The 18402-nt window shown below is 36.8% G+C and overlaps 1 protein-coding gene and 1 long non-coding RNA gene across 2 annotated transcripts; one reads left to right on the top strand and one right to left on the bottom strand.

The window, feature by feature from the left end:
* Window positions 1-4151: 4151 nt before the first annotated feature.
* LOC120782044 lies at window positions 4152-5194 on the bottom strand. Its single transcript, XR_005706214.1, has 3 exons — window positions 4978-5194; window positions 4537-4921; window positions 4152-4482 (listed from the first exon to the last, which is right to left on the bottom strand). It is a non-coding gene; the product is annotated as an uncharacterized LOC120782044 (long non-coding RNA).
* Window positions 5195-5364: 170 nt separating this feature from the next.
* LOC120782042 lies at window positions 5365-16875 on the top strand. Its single transcript, XM_040114196.1, has 5 exons — window positions 5365-5431; window positions 5551-6042; window positions 13379-13471; window positions 14053-16742; window positions 16838-16875. The coding sequence occupies exons 1-4, from the start codon at window positions 5365-5367 to the stop codon at window positions 16689-16691; spliced, it is 3291 nt and encodes a 1096-aa protein (XP_039970130.1). The 3' UTR covers window positions 16692-16742; window positions 16838-16875.
* The last annotated feature ends 1527 nt before the right edge of the window (window positions 16876-18402 follow it).

Genomic DNA, 18402 nt, shown 5'->3' with positions numbered 1-18402 from the left:
TGAAGCAATGGCAGTATTCATTTACTGTGTTAGCAACATCGGGCTGCAACATGTTTAACAGAATGAAATGGTGTTTGGACAGTGGCGCAACAGCACAATAGCAGACCGCAACATGTTCTCGCTGAACCTTGTGAAATGACCGGAGCTGATCACGTGCCAGCAGGTGAGAGAAATGGTAAGGGCAGAGGCAAAGCGCAGCATCTTTACAGACACGGTATTGACATTAAACGAGGTGCGTTATTACGTCCCACGCAAGGAGGGGAAATTTTATTTCGGTCGGTCGTGCCGTTGAAATGGGATGCGATGTCAGTTTCGCAAACAAGCAAGCTATGGTGAAAAACGCATGGTCTACGATTGAAACAAATAAACAACTTGTTTATCTTCGAAAATAAGCGCAACAGCTGTTTCAGTATCATTCAGAATAATGCAATGCTTTGGCATAATAGGTATGGGCATCTGAATAATGCGAGTTTGGTAGAACTTCGAAATAAATTGTTGGTACATGGGATGGATGAAGTGAATTTTTCTCAGAAGCCGGCATGCAGAACATGCATGATAAGCAAAATACAAGCACAGCCACATCCAAAAGCAACAGAAAATAGATCAAAGAACGTGTTAGAGTTAATACATACAGACGTATGTGGGCCGTTTGATACACAATCGCTGGGTGGATCAAAATATTTTCTGACATTCATTGACGATATGTCAAGGAGAATTTTCGTGTATTTTTTAAAATCAAAATCAGAAGTATTTGAGAAGTTTGTGACTTTTTGCACTATGGTGGAAAGGCAAACGGGCAGAAAAATAAAAGCAGTCAGAAGCGACAACGGTCGTGAATTTATCAACAGCGCATTCAATGAATATTTTGAGAAAAATGGTATTGTGAGACAGTTGACGGTTCCCTACACTCCACAGCAGAACGGTGTAGCGGAACGGGCGAATCGTACGTTGGTTGAAATGGCCAGGAGCATGCTGGTACATTCGGGCATGAATGCGGCGTTGTGGGCAGAAGCAGTAGCTACGGCGGTGTACTTGCGAAATCGTGCGCCAACAAAGGCGCTGAATAATAAAACACCTTATGAAGCTTGGTTTAGAAAAAAGCCTACAGTGAAACACTTAAAAGTGTTTGGGTCAGCAGCAGTAGCGCTAGACAAAACTCATCATAAAAAGTTTGCGGCAAAAGGTAAACAGTTGAGAATGGTCGGTTATTCACTAGTTTCAAAAGCGTACCGATTGTATGATGCGGAGTTACGTCAAGTGGTCGAAAAGCATGATGTTTTGTTCAATGACGCAAGTAGCATACAAGGCGCTGATAATGAAGAGGTGGCTTTTGAATTCGGGCACATGCAGCAATACACAAACGAAGATAATAACAACATAAGCAGTGCTGGTGACGCAATAGTTAACGACTGTGAAGATGATATCATAGAGAGTGGCGATGAAGCAAATCAGATGAGCAGCAACGATGAATATCTTAGCGCAGATGAGCAACCAGTTAAATATGCACCGGGTAGGCCTAAGTTGGTGAGAACGGGTAGGCCAGGGCGTCCTAAGAAGCAATATAATGTGTTGAATGCTATGAACACAAGTGATGTTGAAATTCCACAAACATATGAAGAAGCAATAGCAAGTGAGCAGGCGTCTTTGTAGCAAGATGCGATGAACAGGGAGCACCAGGCTCTCAGTGCAAACTACACATGGTCATTTATAGATATGCCTAAGGGGCAGTCGGTTATTGGCTGCAAGTGGGTATATAGCCTTAAACGAGACAAGCACGGCAACATTGAGCGCTATAAAGGGAATGGAATTCCAAGCTAGATAGAGCATTGCGTGACATTGGGTTTACTCAGTGTGTGAGTGAACGCTGTCTTTATAAGCAAGACATAAAGGTAATCTTTGTTTGATACTTATATATGTTGACGATCTTCTCTTAGCATGCCAGTCAAAGGAAGTTTTGGTTGACGTTAAAGCAAAAATATGTGAAAGGTTCGAGTGCGTCGACAAAGGTTCTCTCCATATGTTTCTTGGTATGCTGATAGAGCGAGATGGCGAATTGGGCGAAATTTCAATTGGGCAGCCACAGTACATAAAAGATTTGTTACGGCAACATCGTATAAGTGAATGCAGACCGGCATATACACCACTAGATGTTGGTTTTCAAGTGGCATGCGACAACGACGTTTGCAAGAAGGTAGACCAGACATATTATCAGTCTACAATAGGTGCGCTGATATGGCTAGCACTTTCGACGAGGCCAGATATTTTCCATTCCGTAGCAAAGCTGGCACAGCGTAACAAATATCCGCATAGTGAGCATCAGCAGGTATAATGTATATATTGAGGTATTTAAGGCACCATAGATATGAAAATGCATTATCGCATGTAATAAACCACTGAAGGGTATGGTGATGCAGACTGGGCGGCGATGTAGAGAATTGACCGTCGACGACACTGGCAATGTTTTTATTGGTGTGCGATTTCCTGAACTAGAAAACAAGATTGTGCTGTTTTTGAGGCACCGAGGAAGAATATTTGTCTGCGTCATCTGCAGTAGAGGTGTTACATCCAGACGCATAATTACAGAAATAGTTGTGGATAAAGCGAACATCAACAGTGTTATATAGGGAATCAGGTATCATTTTGTGCGAGATATAGTTGAACGAGGTGAAATCAGATTGGAATATGTATCAACAAACCAGATGATAGCTGACATATTGACGAAGAATTTACCAAAGAAGAAGCACAGCGAGCTTTTGGGGTTATTGAATATGAAATAAGGTACAAAGCATTTGTAAGAACGTCTGCATTGAGAAGGGCTGTTGAAATGTTACTTGAAAAAGCAACCCTGCTAATGACAATGCATATGTTCAATTACGAATTCGTGCTTAATTACATGCGAAATTTACAATACTGCCTATCATGCATTTCGATCGTAGCTCCGTTCTGCTAAGTTTGCTATTTTGTCGGAGAACTTTTTGTGTTCTTATTTTGCTGCGAAAATTTTATTATTTCCGTGTTTTTTTTTTGAATTTTCTAAAAATGTAAGTAAAACTTGTATTTAAAAGTTGTAAAACACACGATATTTCCAGTTTTTGCGCTCTAATGATGTTTTTTGATATGCTTTCAGGTCAAAAACAAAAACGTCAGAGCAATATGGAAACTTGGGAGATATGATGGAGAGTAAGCTAGATATAGCCAACGGTTTCCACCAGCGCCCTAAAGATGTGTAGGCTTTTTGTAAAGAGGTAGTATCAAATTTAAATGCACTTTGTCCACCATCAAAAGACTGAAATGCATGGAGAAAGGTAAGGTATTAATTGAATTGAAAACGAATTTGTAAAATCTAACGTTTTGTTACAGGTTTGGATTGACTGGAAGTGCTATATCGAACGCAAGCTAACTAGCAATAAGAAGGAAATAATGAGCACAGGGGGAAGGCAATGTCGTTTATAACGTATAAGTCCACTTGAGGAGAAAATTGTGCGCTTAACGGGGTCGGAAAGGAGTACATGTGGAATAAAGAATAAGAACGATTATGGCGATAGCACACAAGGCGCAGCCCGAACCTCCGAAATGGACATTTCGACACATTCAGACGATGTGCCGTCAACCAGCAGAGCTAGCAGCCATAACAGAGAGAGACGTTCAGAAAAGGAGAGCGCTGCATCGTTACTAAGGGAGCAACAAGATGTCCAGAAAGAGTTTTATGCCGAAACAAAACTTCATTATGAAGCTAAAGATGGCAAAATGAAGAAAGCAGTGACATATTTACGGCGGCAAACGAACCGCTCTCTAGAAGTGTTGGCAGACACTGCAGTAAAGCAGCTTCAAGAGCAGCAACGACACAACAAAGTAAAAGAACAACTGATAAAAGAAAAGTTGGATATAAAAATGCAAATGCTAAAATTAGATCCCAACCATAAAGACTGATTTTTTTTTCTATTATCTTTAAGCAACTTGAAAATGAACTGTATTTTTATGTAACAAAATGTGATATGCACTGAATTTTATTCTTAAATTAACATATGTAGATAAATTTTGAATTTAAAGAAAAACATGAAATATTGAAATAAAATTTTATACACTTTAAAAAGAAGAAAGTATCTTGTCACGAATACGATTTGCTGTTGAACTAAATTCAGGGTCATTGGTTTGTTCCTCTTCGTCTTGAGGGCTTTCATTATCAAATTCTATCGGGTTCAAATCTTCTACTTTGTAGAAAATGCAAATATTGTGTAGTGCACAAGCAACATTTATAATTTGACTCGCTTTTTGAGGCGAGTAATGCAGCTCTCGAGCTCCCAACAAACATCGAAAGCGGTTCTTTAAAACACCGATCGTTCGCTCTATAATATTTCTAGTTTTAGAGTGCTTTATGTTATAATTACTTTGTCGGCTGTCTTGACTTACGGAACGATACGGAGTCATTAGCCAAGGTTGTAATGGGTCAATGCTTCTTATTCGTAATTTGTGATCGCACACCTAAAATAATAAATTTTCAACTATGGAATTGATTTCATGAAATACAATCCTCACCAACATAGCATTGATGCTATAAAATCCTTTTCTATCATCAAAGCACATGATAACACCTGGGAAACCAGCTTTCGTAAAAAAATCTTGTTTTGCTTCCTGCTTTTCTATTTCATTTTGCTCAAATTTTATCCACTGTGGGCATAGCTCTTGCTGCATTATTTTGAGAAAATTTCACAGCCACTTTGACACGGTTGACTGTGCCATTCCAACATTGTGGTCTGCGCCAACTCCATGATGGTAACTGCCTTTCGCAAAAAATCTTAAAGCGGATACTACAATGTTAAGCGGAGATAACGAGGACAAAGTACTTGCCGTCATTTCTTCCGCAAACGCATCTAGGACATACTTGAATGCGTCCTTATGCAGACGAAAGTTTGTTTTGAATCTAAATAAGTAAACAAATTGTAAGAAAATTGTCTACATTCACGTGCAATTACTTACAGCCCGTCATTCATCTGGAAGCGATCGCACATATCTTGTAATCTTCTCCTTTCAATTCTCACCCCAGCATTCTGAGATGCGCTGCTCTCCTCCTCAACCAGTAATATCGCCGCGGATAAAGATTCCATACTTACATTTAATAAAAATAATAACAATATAAAAATTTTACTTTTATTTACTTTCTTTGAACAGCAGTAATTTGCGCATTTTCGCTTTGCTATGTTCAAGTTTCACATATTTCAAGCCAAACAGCTGATTTCGAAAGAGTTATAGCTCTTCCTCTTTCAATCCAATTGCAACGCATGATACCTACTTTTGACTCCGGCGGAGCGTAGAGCGGCAACGTAATCGAAATGCATGATAGGGGTGTATGTAAATTTCAACAACATGGAAAATGTGTCGGTGGTTTCGATGTTAACGCCAACAATGATTCATATTTATGTCGTGACTGTTGGTACATAATAACGCAAAACTCGTTGCTAAAAGCTGCAACCACATTCATTGTGACACCTCATACAATAAAAGCGCAATGGATTTCTGAAATAAATTGACATGTTACACCAGCTCTTAAAGTTTTCGATTACAATGAACTAGTGGCAGCCAATTGGATTAGTCCAAAAGAGTTGGCCACCTACGATGGGGTACTAAACGATTACTCTTTGTTGCGCTGTGAGATATATCACACCAGCGCATATGTTTCCGATCGTGTAACACGAAATAAAAAACGCTCAATGCGTCGCTTGTCACCATTACTTATGGTCGAATGGTGGTGGGTATGCCTTGATGAAGCACAAATGGTGGAATCAAATTCTACGAATGGGGCAGCTATGGTAAAACAACTGCCAGCTATAAACCGCTGGGTCATTACTGGCACGTCCATACAACGCAGCATTGATGATTTGTGTGGTTTATTGGAATTCATCGGTTTCACAGAACCCTTAACGCCGCCAATTGGTTGGAAAGCAATAGTAGATGCTGACGTTATGCATCAGAATGCTGCAAAAGGTCATGATAAAGCAGAATTGACACTTGTTAATGGTTTGCAACGTTGCACGTGGCGCACATGTAAATCTAAGGTCGATGCATAACTGCAAATTCCAATACAATCTGAGGAGATCCATCGCATAAGGTTGAGCAATTTGAAGAAAATATTTTATACTGAACAGCACGCGCTGTGTGAGAGTAGTTTCCAACACATACTTCGAAAACATTTGGGCAATGCTGAAGGCATATTAAAGATATCGCCGATAATAATGAAAATTATTCTACAGCGCATGTTGAAGATACGTCAGTCATGTATCATACCAGTTGTAAACACGAGCAGTGGGCAACACAAAGGGATGTCAAGCATTGCATAATCTACAGCAAGCTTGTTACATCTCACCTGCCAAAGTCAAGCATTTGTCAGCCGACCTGTTGTCCAAATATGAGGAGGATTTCAACGCCTTACAGTGGAAATATCTGGAACCGTGTGTAAATACAATGATGACACAACACTACCAACCAGAACACAACAACTTTCACAAAAGGGACGGACAACTCCAGCCACTTTCACTTCGCTTTTTGCTTCCTTACGAGTCAAGACTCAAGGCACACGCGCGCATGCTTTTCGCAGCATCTTTTTTTCTTTTCCTTCCACGTCCATCATCGTTCGATTCCGATGCCGATTGGGGTATACGATCAGTTTGTAACGTTTGAGAGTATTCAGAAATAAAATGAGTCCAGAAATAAAAGAGAATTGCGAAATTTGAAATCCAGAAAACCCGTTCTGTGCGTTATTTCTTTTATAATAACAAGTGATTTTCGAAAATAAAGGTAAGTTCATCAGTTAACAGAACACATTTCAATATTTATCTGCACTTTGAACACTACACTTGCATACTGATTTATCATTTGCCTTGGAATTAACATGAACTTACTCAGCAGAAAAAATAACGGATCCAAAAAACCATTTCCAACAATAACTCGGCATCTACACTATTCGTCCAATTGTACATTTGACGGGAATCTTGTTTGCTGTTGTTTCTTTTTTAATTTGAAAAAAGGTTTTTTAGTAAAAGATCATAAGTATTATACATTTTTAAAAGGTCTTTTCATAATCTACAGTTCTGCATCAAAACTTTTTGGAAATTTTCTGATTTTCAATTATGCGTTTGAGCCGCCGTATATAAAAGCCAAAGTATGTATGTATGTTCCGGGTAGACTCCGAAAGAGCTTGACCAATTGCAATGAAACTTTCAAGAGATTTTTAGCTTGACCTGACGAGTAATCCTGTAAAATTTTGTGAGGATCGGAGCACTTTTTTAATTGTCAAATACAGTTTATATTTACTATGATGATATTCTATTGTTTTACAATCCAAATTTGTGTTGACACATGCGTTGTGGATATATATGTATGTCAATATGAAACATATTTGCTTGATAAGACCCTGCGCAATTTTAGAGGAAATGACCAACCAATGGGAGGTGCTCTTATTCTTCTTACTGGTGGCTGCCGTCAAACTTTGCCGGTTATTCCGCGTTCAACTCCCGCAGATGAGCCAAACGCTTGCCTGAAATCTTCATATCTTTGGAGGAGAGTCGAGAAAATCACACTATCAACGAAGATGCGTGTTTATTTACAGCAAGACTCATCTGCTCAAACATTTTCGCAACAACTTTTAGACATAGGGAACGGCCAAATTCCAATTGATCCTGCGACAAATGAGATTTCTTTTCCACATGATTTTTGTCAAGTGCAACCAAATATGCAAGCTGTTGTCGACAAAGTATTTTCAAATTTAATAATTAATTACAAAAATTCAAAATGGTTTTATGAACACGCAATTTAAGCACCAAAGAATGATGACATTAACAAACTCAATGATCAAATTCAATTGAAACTTCCCGACGAAGAACTCAATTATAAGTCCATCGACACTCTCATCTAGAATGCTGCCACACACACATGGTCAATCGTTGACTATGGCCGGTTTAAATTAGGAGAATTCGTGTTTTTCAGACGCCCAATTGTATGTGGCTAGCTCCCGAGTTGGCACATCTAAAAACGTATGTACATATATGTTTATACTCCAAATGAAAAAACAAAAAATGTAGTCTACCCACTGGTCTTAAGATGAGTTTTAATAAACTGATGAGTCTGCTGTGTGAAGTGGACATCGCTCGTATTGTATATATTTATAATTACTAGCTTTTTGTTCTAATAATGTCATTTATCTTTGTTTTTTTTTTGTTATTCATGCATTGAAACAAAAGACTTCTATTTGCAATTTACATCTGATGAAATCATTTTAACTGGTTTTAAATGACTATCAAAGCACTTTGTCTTATTTATGTCGTTTATATTTATCACGTACTATTATATTACTATTTTAATTCTCTGAGCAAAAAAACAATTACATTTTTTAATGTTGCGCTGCTTGATAAACAAAATATTTTGGTTTTGTTCTGGTGCGTAAATGTACAGAGAAGATGGGTTTCCTACTCTTCAACACACCACATATATCTGGGGTAAAATATTTGGAGAAAATAATTGGTCCTACAATATTATTAATCAAGTAATTGGTGAGTAATGAAATATAAATAAATATTGGTGCCTTATTTTACTCCATATTTTATATCCACATTTGTGTAACCACGTTAAAAATAATTAAAATGATTTTAAAATATTACGTTGAGGGAACCGAACATAACATCTCAATATCATGCACAACATCTATAAAATTTTGTATTCACAATAAAATAGAGTCTATTGGCATTAAATGTTTCAAAAGTAGGTTAGAAGCATTTGGAGAAATGAGACAGGTGAAAAATTAATCCATTTTACAATTTCAATGCTTTTTAATTTTTCGCTAAGAAAATACAAAAATTGAAAAAGTTGGAATTATTCCTTATTTGTAATCAACATTAATAGTTTAAAAATACCTGTTGTGTATTTATGCCCTTAATTCACAGATAATTTACATTTACCATGCTCAAGCCATCCGTCGTACTTTCAATTCTGGCATTAACTTGAGCCCGATATGCTTCTGTATCAATGATAAGAACGATATTCTACTGCTTCATTTCTAAAATTTCGTTTAAGAGAAGGTCTTCTTTTACACGCATGTCGCAGCGTGTTAAAATCTTAAATGGGGCCTGTTTTTTATTTCGATTTGGAGAATTATTTATAAATTGCTGAACCTTCCCGAAATACTTGTACTACTGTGAGGTAGTCGGATGAGATAACTTAGCTGACATTGGTATTACTACTCTATGTATTCGTTCCACTTGTCCGTTTCCTATTGGTCGTAATGAGTAGATGCCGAATATTGTTATTGTCAAAATGACTTTAAAAAGCTTGTGAAGTGAACACCGATACCCTATCAAATATAATTCTACGCGGGTTGCCGAAAATGTCAGCTTGTTTCGAGGGCTGTTAAAACCACCACCGTGATTGTATCTTTTGTTGGGTAGATCTATGTGAAATGTCGCCAAGGGATAATCTTCTTTCTCAATTGGCGACAATAATCGTTCCAATTTACCACACTTTGTGTTCATTATTAAACATTCGACACAACTGCTTACTATATTTCTGACTTTTCCCTCGAGCCCTGGAATGTAGTAGTATTTCCCTACACAATCACAAGTATTTTTATTTGAAAAATGCCCTTACTTATTTGCTAACAAAATGATCTCATTCTCCATTTTTTTGGGTACCACAATTAGTTCCTTTGGCGGATACTTATGCAATAAGTCACGAGAGATCAAAAAGTCCTCGTAAGAATTGTTTTCTGGTTCCAGTTTATTTTAATCTGTGCTGTAACGATTCGTCTACTAACATACACGCTAACCTACTTAAAGCATCGACGTGCTTCATTTTAGATCCTGACCTATGTTCTACAGTATAATTAAATTCTTTCAAAAACATTGCCCATCTAGCTACTCGTGGTGGAACATCTTTCTTCCTTAATGTCATAGCAAATGCATTGCAATCCTTTACAATTTTGAATTCCAAACCTAATAAATACACTCTCCATTTCTTTAATGCGTTGACGATGGCGAGCACTTCAAGTTCATAAGAATGATAGTTCTTTTCCGCTGAACTTGTTTTCTGGCTCATGAATTGCACTGGATGATATGCTTCATCCTCTGCCCTCTTTTGCAACATTACCGCGCCATACCCGTGCTTTGATGCATCTGTATGAACTTCGGTTATTGCATTTGGGTTATATAATTCTAAACCTGGAGATCGTGATAGCGAGGACTTAAGTTTCCTCCCTCTTCCTCCCACTTGAAATGTTGATCTTTCCTCAGAAGATCTGATAATGGCTTAGCCACTACCACCACCAAAAAATTTACTTTGCGCTTCAAAAAATTACACTTTTTCCACTTAATTTGTAGTCCAGCATCTGTTGCTACTGTAAGAACTTTCTTTAGTTTTATTAACCCTTCTTCCTCGTCTATAGATGGAATAATTAAATCATCCATTTAAGAGACTAAACTTCCCTCACCTTTTAGGTCTTTAAAAATCGAATGGATAAACCTACACAATACTGCTGGTGAATTTGAGATACCAAACAGTACAAATTTTAATTAAAATTGACCTTTCATTGTTACAAACGATGTATATTTTCTAGAACTTTCTTCGACAGGAACATGCAAAAATTCGTTAGCCAAATCTAACGTGGTAAAAACATTATATCCATGGAGCTTCTCAACTACCTCGTCAATTAATGCCATTTGAAAGTTATCGCGCAAAATTTACACATTTAATTTGCGATAATCGCAACATAATTGGCGACGCGTAATCAGATACATTTGAAGGAATAATACGTTCCTTTATCTAGCCATTACTTTACTTGATCATATACGTTTATTTGATAGTGAAATGATACACGCCTATGTTGATTTTGGCTCCTGTTCATCTATACAAATCATACTAAAAGCTGCTATTTCTGCCTTTTCTGCAATTTTGCCATTATAATTTTTGTTGTTCGGCTAAGAAATATCTGGTTTATCCTTCCTTAAAAACCTATCGCTCTCCTCGCTAACAATTAAATCGACTTGACCCAAAATTGAACGTCCTATTAATGCCGGATGTTGAAGATCCCTAATGTTGACAATATGAAACAGGATATTTATTTTAATATCATCTATTTTAGCTCTGGTTTCGAAACTACCTAACGTGACCACTTCTGATGTATGTAGTATGAAATATTCTTTTACGCTGGATTCCCCCAGTTTTACCCGCTTCCCTATTTCCATTAAGACATATAAAAATTCAATAAATGTTTTATTCTGTCTCTTTTAACGATTCCATAAACGCCTATGTACCTCAGCTGATGAAAATGATATTTCGAATTCATCAATTAAAGCTTGTTTTAAAGATATCCAATCACGGATACCGGTTTGCCTTCGAACAAATGCGCTAGCTGCTCCTCTGAGAAGCTGTTTTGCATAAACAAATTTATGGATTTCCGACCAGCCTACTATATACATTGATTAACTTCCTGCCCGTCTGTACCGTTAAATGACGCCAAACTTTCTTCAATTTCTCTAAATGTAAAATGAGGAACCGTGGGTGACACCGGACCTTCACCCAAAACACTCTCACAAAGCGGCTCCACTGATTTGACCTCACTCTCGCATTCATCGTCATCGTTAAGAAGACCATAGTGTGTCAGAAGTCTGTCTCGTAATTCCTTCTGGCGTCCATTTGTCGGTAGCCCTACTTCTTTTAACATTTCTTTTAACACTGTCACTGTCGTGTTTAATATAGTCTAAGCCCTCATTTTGACGCTCGCTGTCTGTTACGCTTATGCACTTGTGTTGCCGTATCCACTGCTTCTGTTGCGCTATTGCGGCACAACCGTTTCCATGAATATTTCGCTTGACTACATGAACTATCTACGACTAATCTTTTGCGAAATCTGTGGCGCAACCGTTTCCACACACTACTCGTTCGAAAACACGAACCAACCGCAACCTGTCTGTTGCCGATTTTGCTGCGCTGTTGCGGCGCAACCGTTTCCACACACTGCTCGTTCGAATACACGAGCCAACCGCAACCCGTTTGTTGCCGACTTGTTGATGACGCTAAACCAGAGAACATAAAACAGAGAGAAGGTGCAGGTTCGACAGCGAACATTTTATAGGATTTTGGAACGGAATTCACCTCACAACCTCAGAATTGCCGATGTGAAATGTTAACATTTTTAACAGTTCTCCACATACTCAAACAGAGAATATGAAGAGAAATAATATATGTATGCATGGCCATAAGTACACTCCCAACGAAGAATTTCGTTTTGCTTTTCGTTTATATTTTATTCTATTTTGAACAGCGAAAAATGTATACAAAACAATGACACATAAATGAGAATATAAGACATTTTTTTATGTTCTCTGTCTCATATACCCAAGAATATGAAGAGACATAAATATATGTATGCATGCCCATGATGATACTCCCAAACAGAGAATATTGAAGAAAAATAGTATATTTGATATCCCATAGGAAATGTATGTATGAATGTATGGAAATATGTATGTATGTATGTATGTAGAACTTTTATTCATTATTTTTCAAATTATTTTATGTTAATTTAATCTTATTTTATAATAAGTCATTTTAAATAAATAAAAGATTTACCTAACACCATTATGATATTTTCATGATTCATGTTAGCTTTCAACCAGGGAATTTCTTTCATACGCAATGTACGAATGTAAGGAATTTCGTTTTGCCGTCGGCATTTCTATTTCTCATACTTCAATTTTTGCGTTCAATCAAGGAATTGCTTGTATGTATGTGCAATGTATGCCTTTGCGTTTTGCCGTCGGCATTTTCATATTGACATGTAAAAGTAATTATGTATTTCTTTGTTTCGTTTTGGCCCAATTTTGTATATTAAGACAAGTGTCAATAATTGCGCCAAAATCAAATAAATATTTACATATCACTTACCAAGGAACCTGTAAAAATCTTCTTCTTACATGTTCTTTGTATATATCATATGTAAATAAGTATTGAGCTTTACACACAAATGAAAGTAACCATCTTTCTTTCTCCTACTTTAATGTATATTGGTCCAATTGACAAGTGTCGATAATTGCGCCAAAATAAAATATATTATGTATTCATATGTAAATATGTTTTAAACTTTACATAAAATTGAAGTGTCAATAATTGCGCCAATTTTCATAAAGTTGGTGATTTTGTGAAGTGCGGACGTAATTTTTTCAATCGTGTTGTTTTTAATTATTTATCGAAATGCCGAAAGTTCGAAAGTGTCGTGTGCGCGGGTGTGGGAGTACCAGCGATGGGGTACTCCGTCTATTTACTTTTCCAAATGAATGGGAGCTGGCTGAAAAGTGGAAGGAGAACCTAAAAATTTCTCCCACTGACCACTTTCCAGCCACCAACTCATTCATTTGTGAGAAACATTTCGAAAAGGAGGCAATTGGAACAAGGAATCTTAAAAAGAATGCTGTACCTACATTGCATCTGGGTAAGTGTAGTTCCTTTTTATCTTGGGGGTGTTTATTTAAGTGTAATATTTGCCTGTGGGTGCACATACAAGTGCATGCGTGTGTTAGATGATTTGCGGGTGCACATACAAGTGCGTGCGTGTGTGTGTTTTGATAATTTGCCCAGCCACAGAATGTAAAGATGATAACTTATCCCGTGCAAATATGCTGAACTAAATCTTTTAATTTCAACTTTATGAAAAGGTATATTCAGATCTGAATGAGTGGCTTTATTTGTTATGAACCAAGGCGCGTTGAATTACAAGCAGTGCACCAAAGTTGCACACCGTATGTCCATATAGGTTTTAGTATAGATTTATATAATAGTAATTTATTTTCAAGATATAACTGCGATGTATGCCCAAGTAGCCAATATCATTGTTTGGTTTTTATTTTTAATTGTTTATTTTTGGCTGGTACGTGTGTGTGCTTAATATAATTTCCTGTGGGTGCATATAATATTTAATATTACATATATGTATGTACATACACTTATATTGAAATTTAGTATTTATTATATATATTTTAAATTTATCTTTATATTTATTTACAATTTTTTTAGATGAGGCCCCAACGCAATTATTTCAACCGGTGCGCCCGTACAAAAGTTGCTGCGTTAGCAACTGTGCCGGTGGAGCAAAACTTTTTACGTTTCCTAAAACGGAAGTTGCTAGAAATAATTGGGTTAAGGCCTGCAATCTTCAGTTACCACTGAAAAAACCTTCATATATCCGTGAACGACATTTTCACAATAAAGATATCTCGTCAAGGCGCATGCTGAATGAAGCTCTTCCTGTGCTAAATTTAAAATTTGAAGTTGACGAAACTAGTCAGCAATCGCCACAGTGGGTTTTGCCGCCGGTTGTACAAACATATGATGTTTTAAAAACCGAGTGTACAACACCAAATGATATGTCATTTGAAGAGATGGGAAATCCAAATGACATATCATTTCAAGAATTCGAAAAATATTCCCGCCTTCATGAAATAGAAATGAAGTGCGAAGATAGTGAGAATATCACTGTTCTCGACCATGAGCATTACGCTCGAGTAGCTAGGGGTTTTCAAAGTAATTCTTTGAGGCAAATGAAAAAGATTAAAGAGCTAAAAAGGAAAGTTTTCCTGTTGACAAAAAAATGTCAAGCTCTGGAAAAAAACGTCATAATAACAGGCGATGCTAATGAACATGCGATAACATTCGCAAAGATGATTTTAAAGAAAAAAAACTCCTACGATGAAAAGGAGAAATCAATGGCTTTAAACATCAATTATATGTCGACTAAGACATATAATTTCATGCGCGACGATTTGGGGTTTGCATTGCCCCACAAAAAATCACTTTTGCGTTGGCGTCCGATCCGGTATGTCTGCCCCGGTATCGACGAAAAAGTCTTGAACAATTTAAAAAAAATTGTTCAAGACTTTAAACCAGAAGAACGCATATGCCAACTAATTTTCGACGAAGTATCAATCAAAAAAGATCTGACGTACAACAAAGTACGAGATGTGATTGATGGCTTCGTCGATAATGGAGAAGGTCACCGGGAAAGCGTGATCGGCAATAAGTGCTGCTTCTTTATGTTGAAAGGCATAGTCGCAAAATGGAAATATGTGATTTCCTATTATGTGGCAAAAGATGGCGTCAAAAGTGAGAATTTGTTGAATATGCTCAAGAGCAATATAAATGCCTCAGCAGAAATCGGACTTAAAATCAAGTCAATAGTGTGCGACCAAGGTGCACAAAATATCAAATTGAGGCAACTGGTAGGCGCTACACCAAAAAAGCCATATTTCTTTCACAATGAAAGAAAAATATATATGATGTTTGACTATTGCCATTTGATTAAATGCATGCGCAATATGTTACTAAAATATGACGTTGAAACGCAAGATGGGCTGACAACTTTTAAAGTTGTGCGTAAAATATATGCCATAGACCAGGCGAACGTTAATTTTAAAATGTGCCCTAAATTAACCTATTCGCATGTGTACCCCGGAAGCTTGGAAAAAATGTCAGTGTCAAGAGCGACACAAATATTTAGCAATTCGGTCGCCGCGGCAATTGAGATGTCAATTAAGGAAAATTTATTGGGCTCCGATGAGCATTTAAAAAAATGCGCCAAAGCAACCCAACTGTTGGTGAAACGGATGAATGATCTGTTCGACGAATTGGATTGTAAGACGCTTTGCAATCCAAATCCGCGAAGAAGGCCAATACGTAGAGATTGTATTGAGAAAATTAATCGTTTGAAAGATCACATCGCCTATATTAAAAATATAAAAAAGCCTACCAGTCAAATATTGTGCCTCGACTCATTTGTATTAACGATAAATGCAATGATCGAATTGAGCGGCGATATATTCGATGAATATCCGAATATATCATTTATACTCTTAGGGAGGATGAACCAAGATGCCTTGGAAAACTTTTTTTACAAAATAAGAGCAAATTTAGGATGCAATAATCATCCATCAGCACATGAGATGCAATATATTGTTGCAAGGCTAGTGTCCATGCATATATTGCGACGCAACTTCTCGCAAACAGGCAGCAATTGCGAAGAAGACGACGATGAAAACCTTGATTGGAATATTGGCCAGGAAGACGACCTTAAAGAAAATTTAAAACCGTCTGAGCAACTTGCCGTGGAACAAATATATGTTCCAGATGAGCACTTTGCTCAGACCGAAAAACCAGCAGAAATACAGGTTCGTCGCTATTATACTGGATATGCAATATACCAGAAGGTTTTCTGCAGATTAAAATGCGAAAAATGTGCATATTTAATGAGGAAGAGTGATACTTCTCTACAAGCCTCATCGGAAGCCCTTATAAGGTCCAAAAATTATAAAAGCGCGGATGACCTAAGGCTGGTTAATCCCAATGATAGAGTTTTCGAGATAAGCCGCCTTCAAATGAGCCTCTATAAAGATTTGTTTAAGGAAAATTCTTGCAGAGTGGGTATAAAATCGATGATTTTAGCCCAGATTACTGCAATTACCGAACAAAAATACCCAGAGTGGTACAGCGAGGCTGGAGATTGCCTCGAGCATAGGCACCAATTTTTAGATTTTTTAATAACAGTTTTACTGTTTAAAAACGCGAAATGGCTGGCACAGCAACAGGAAGAGTCTTACAAAAATGAAGTTAAGGCGAGATATTACAATAAAAGAGAGAAACTAAAGAAACTGGTAACATAAGTAGATTGTAGGCCATATTTAATTTTTCTAGCAACTTCCGTGTTATAAAAGGTAAAAGAAATACATATGTATATGAAATACAAATACAATATAAATACTTTACATTATTCAAATAACTAAAATGCATTTCTCTCTTCTCATTTCAGATTCTTCAAAAACTAATAATGTTCTTTTTATTTTTTTCAGGGTAGAATTAAGATGTAAATAGTTTGTAGTAGTAGTAGTAGTTTTAGTATTAGTTATTGTTAGTTAGTTTCAGTATTTATTAATTTAGTAAGTAGTATGAACACGTGAGCCAAGCTTTGAAAACAGCTGGTGAAAAAGACCTAATCTTTATTGATTAGGTTGTGTGAGAATTTGTGGTTGTGGGTAGACAAATTCTGAAAATCGTGTTTAATTAAAATTATATTCTTTTATATGTTTATTTCTAATAAAATGAATTTTCTTTTTATTTTTTCATTTCAGTTTTTAATAAATTAAAATAAGTTTTTTAATAAATTTAAATAAGTTTAAATAAATTAAAATAAGTTTTTTACTAAATTAAAATAAATGTACATGTATTTTCATTTTTATTTAATTTTCAATAAAAATTTTAAAAATTATTTGCCCTAGTTGTCCATTTTATTTTCTCACACATTTCAGCCGATTTTTGTAGAAATTTGACTGGCGTAGAAGCAAAATGCGAAACAATCATACATGTCGTTTGCACATTTGTCTGTATGTTTGCGAAAGCAAATGCTCTACAAAAGCATATTTCTATACTTAAAATGATGAATAAACAATGCACAAGCATACAAACATACATATGCGTACACATATGGATATGTCACCAACAAAAAATTGATCTTGAGAAGTCAATATGACAGCCAAATTGGCGAAGAACAAGTGTAGTAAATTTTACAACAAAAACGATTTCATTCATAAACGCAGGCGCAAATTCCACAAGCAATCTCGCTTCATTCATAAAAACAGAGGCCGTAACATATCCCCGAGCATGCCTTTGCCAACAAGTCTTCTCGCAAAAATCTGCGTCGATATGTATTCACGATCATACATATACATACATACATACATATTTACGCATTTTTGTAGGCGAAGCTGCTACAGCGGCAAGGGGTGACAATCGGCGGCCATTACTTTTTTTTCGGCACAACTCCGATTTTCTACCAGCAAAAGCTGTGACACTTGTGCGCTTCGGTCTTGGTTGCCCGTAACAACATAGATGCCAAAAGATCCGTGCGGTCATTATTGAATGTTTGTACATATGTATGTGGCTCGTATTTGTAAGCATGCATATGTCACTCAGAGAATGCTTTTTTACGTTTTCTGTGTTACTTTGTAGATTTTTCTTCAAAGCATTTCTCTTTATTCATTCTCGCATGAATTCGCTCGTTTTACATATATTTCTGCCAGAGAACGTGATCAATTCTGCTAAATAGCAGCGAGAATGGTGAATTCCGTTCCAAAATCTTATAAGCTCTGTTAGCCGTCCAATCGAACATCATACAGATTTCGATTTGCACCTTCTCTCTGTTTTATGTTCTCTGGCTAAACCTCGCTGCTTGTTACACCTGTGTACGTGTGTTGCCGTCGCACTTGCACTCCTCGCTGTTTCTGATGCGCTATTGCGGTGCAACCGTTTTTACTGTATGTCTTGTTTCCCGACACGAATCAACTCCAACTTTGTTGTTGTACACGTACCGTAACGTCG

The sequence above is a fragment of the Bactrocera tryoni genome, unplaced genomic scaffold (genome assembly GCF_016617805.1).
Source record: "Bactrocera tryoni isolate S06 unplaced genomic scaffold, CSIRO_BtryS06_freeze2 scaffold_907, whole genome shotgun sequence".
In the NCBI taxonomy this organism is placed as follows: Eukaryota; Metazoa; Arthropoda; class Insecta; order Diptera; family Tephritidae; genus Bactrocera; species Bactrocera tryoni.
Note: the sequence above shows the minus strand (reverse complement) of the source record. Positions and strands in the feature narration are given on the sequence as shown.

Coding starts and splice junctions, on each gene's coding strand:
- LOC120782042 (XM_040114196.1), top strand. CDS start 5,365: ATGGAAAATGTGTCGGTGGTTTCGATGTTAACGCCAACAATGATTCAT. Junction 6,043..13,378: donor ACGTTGCACGTGGCGCACAT/GTAAATCTAAGG, acceptor ACCACTTTCCAG/CCACCAACTCATTCATTTGT. Junction 13,472..14,052: donor TGTACCTACATTGCATCTGG/GTAAGTGTAGTT, acceptor CAATTTTTTTAG/ATGAGGCCCCAACGCAATTA.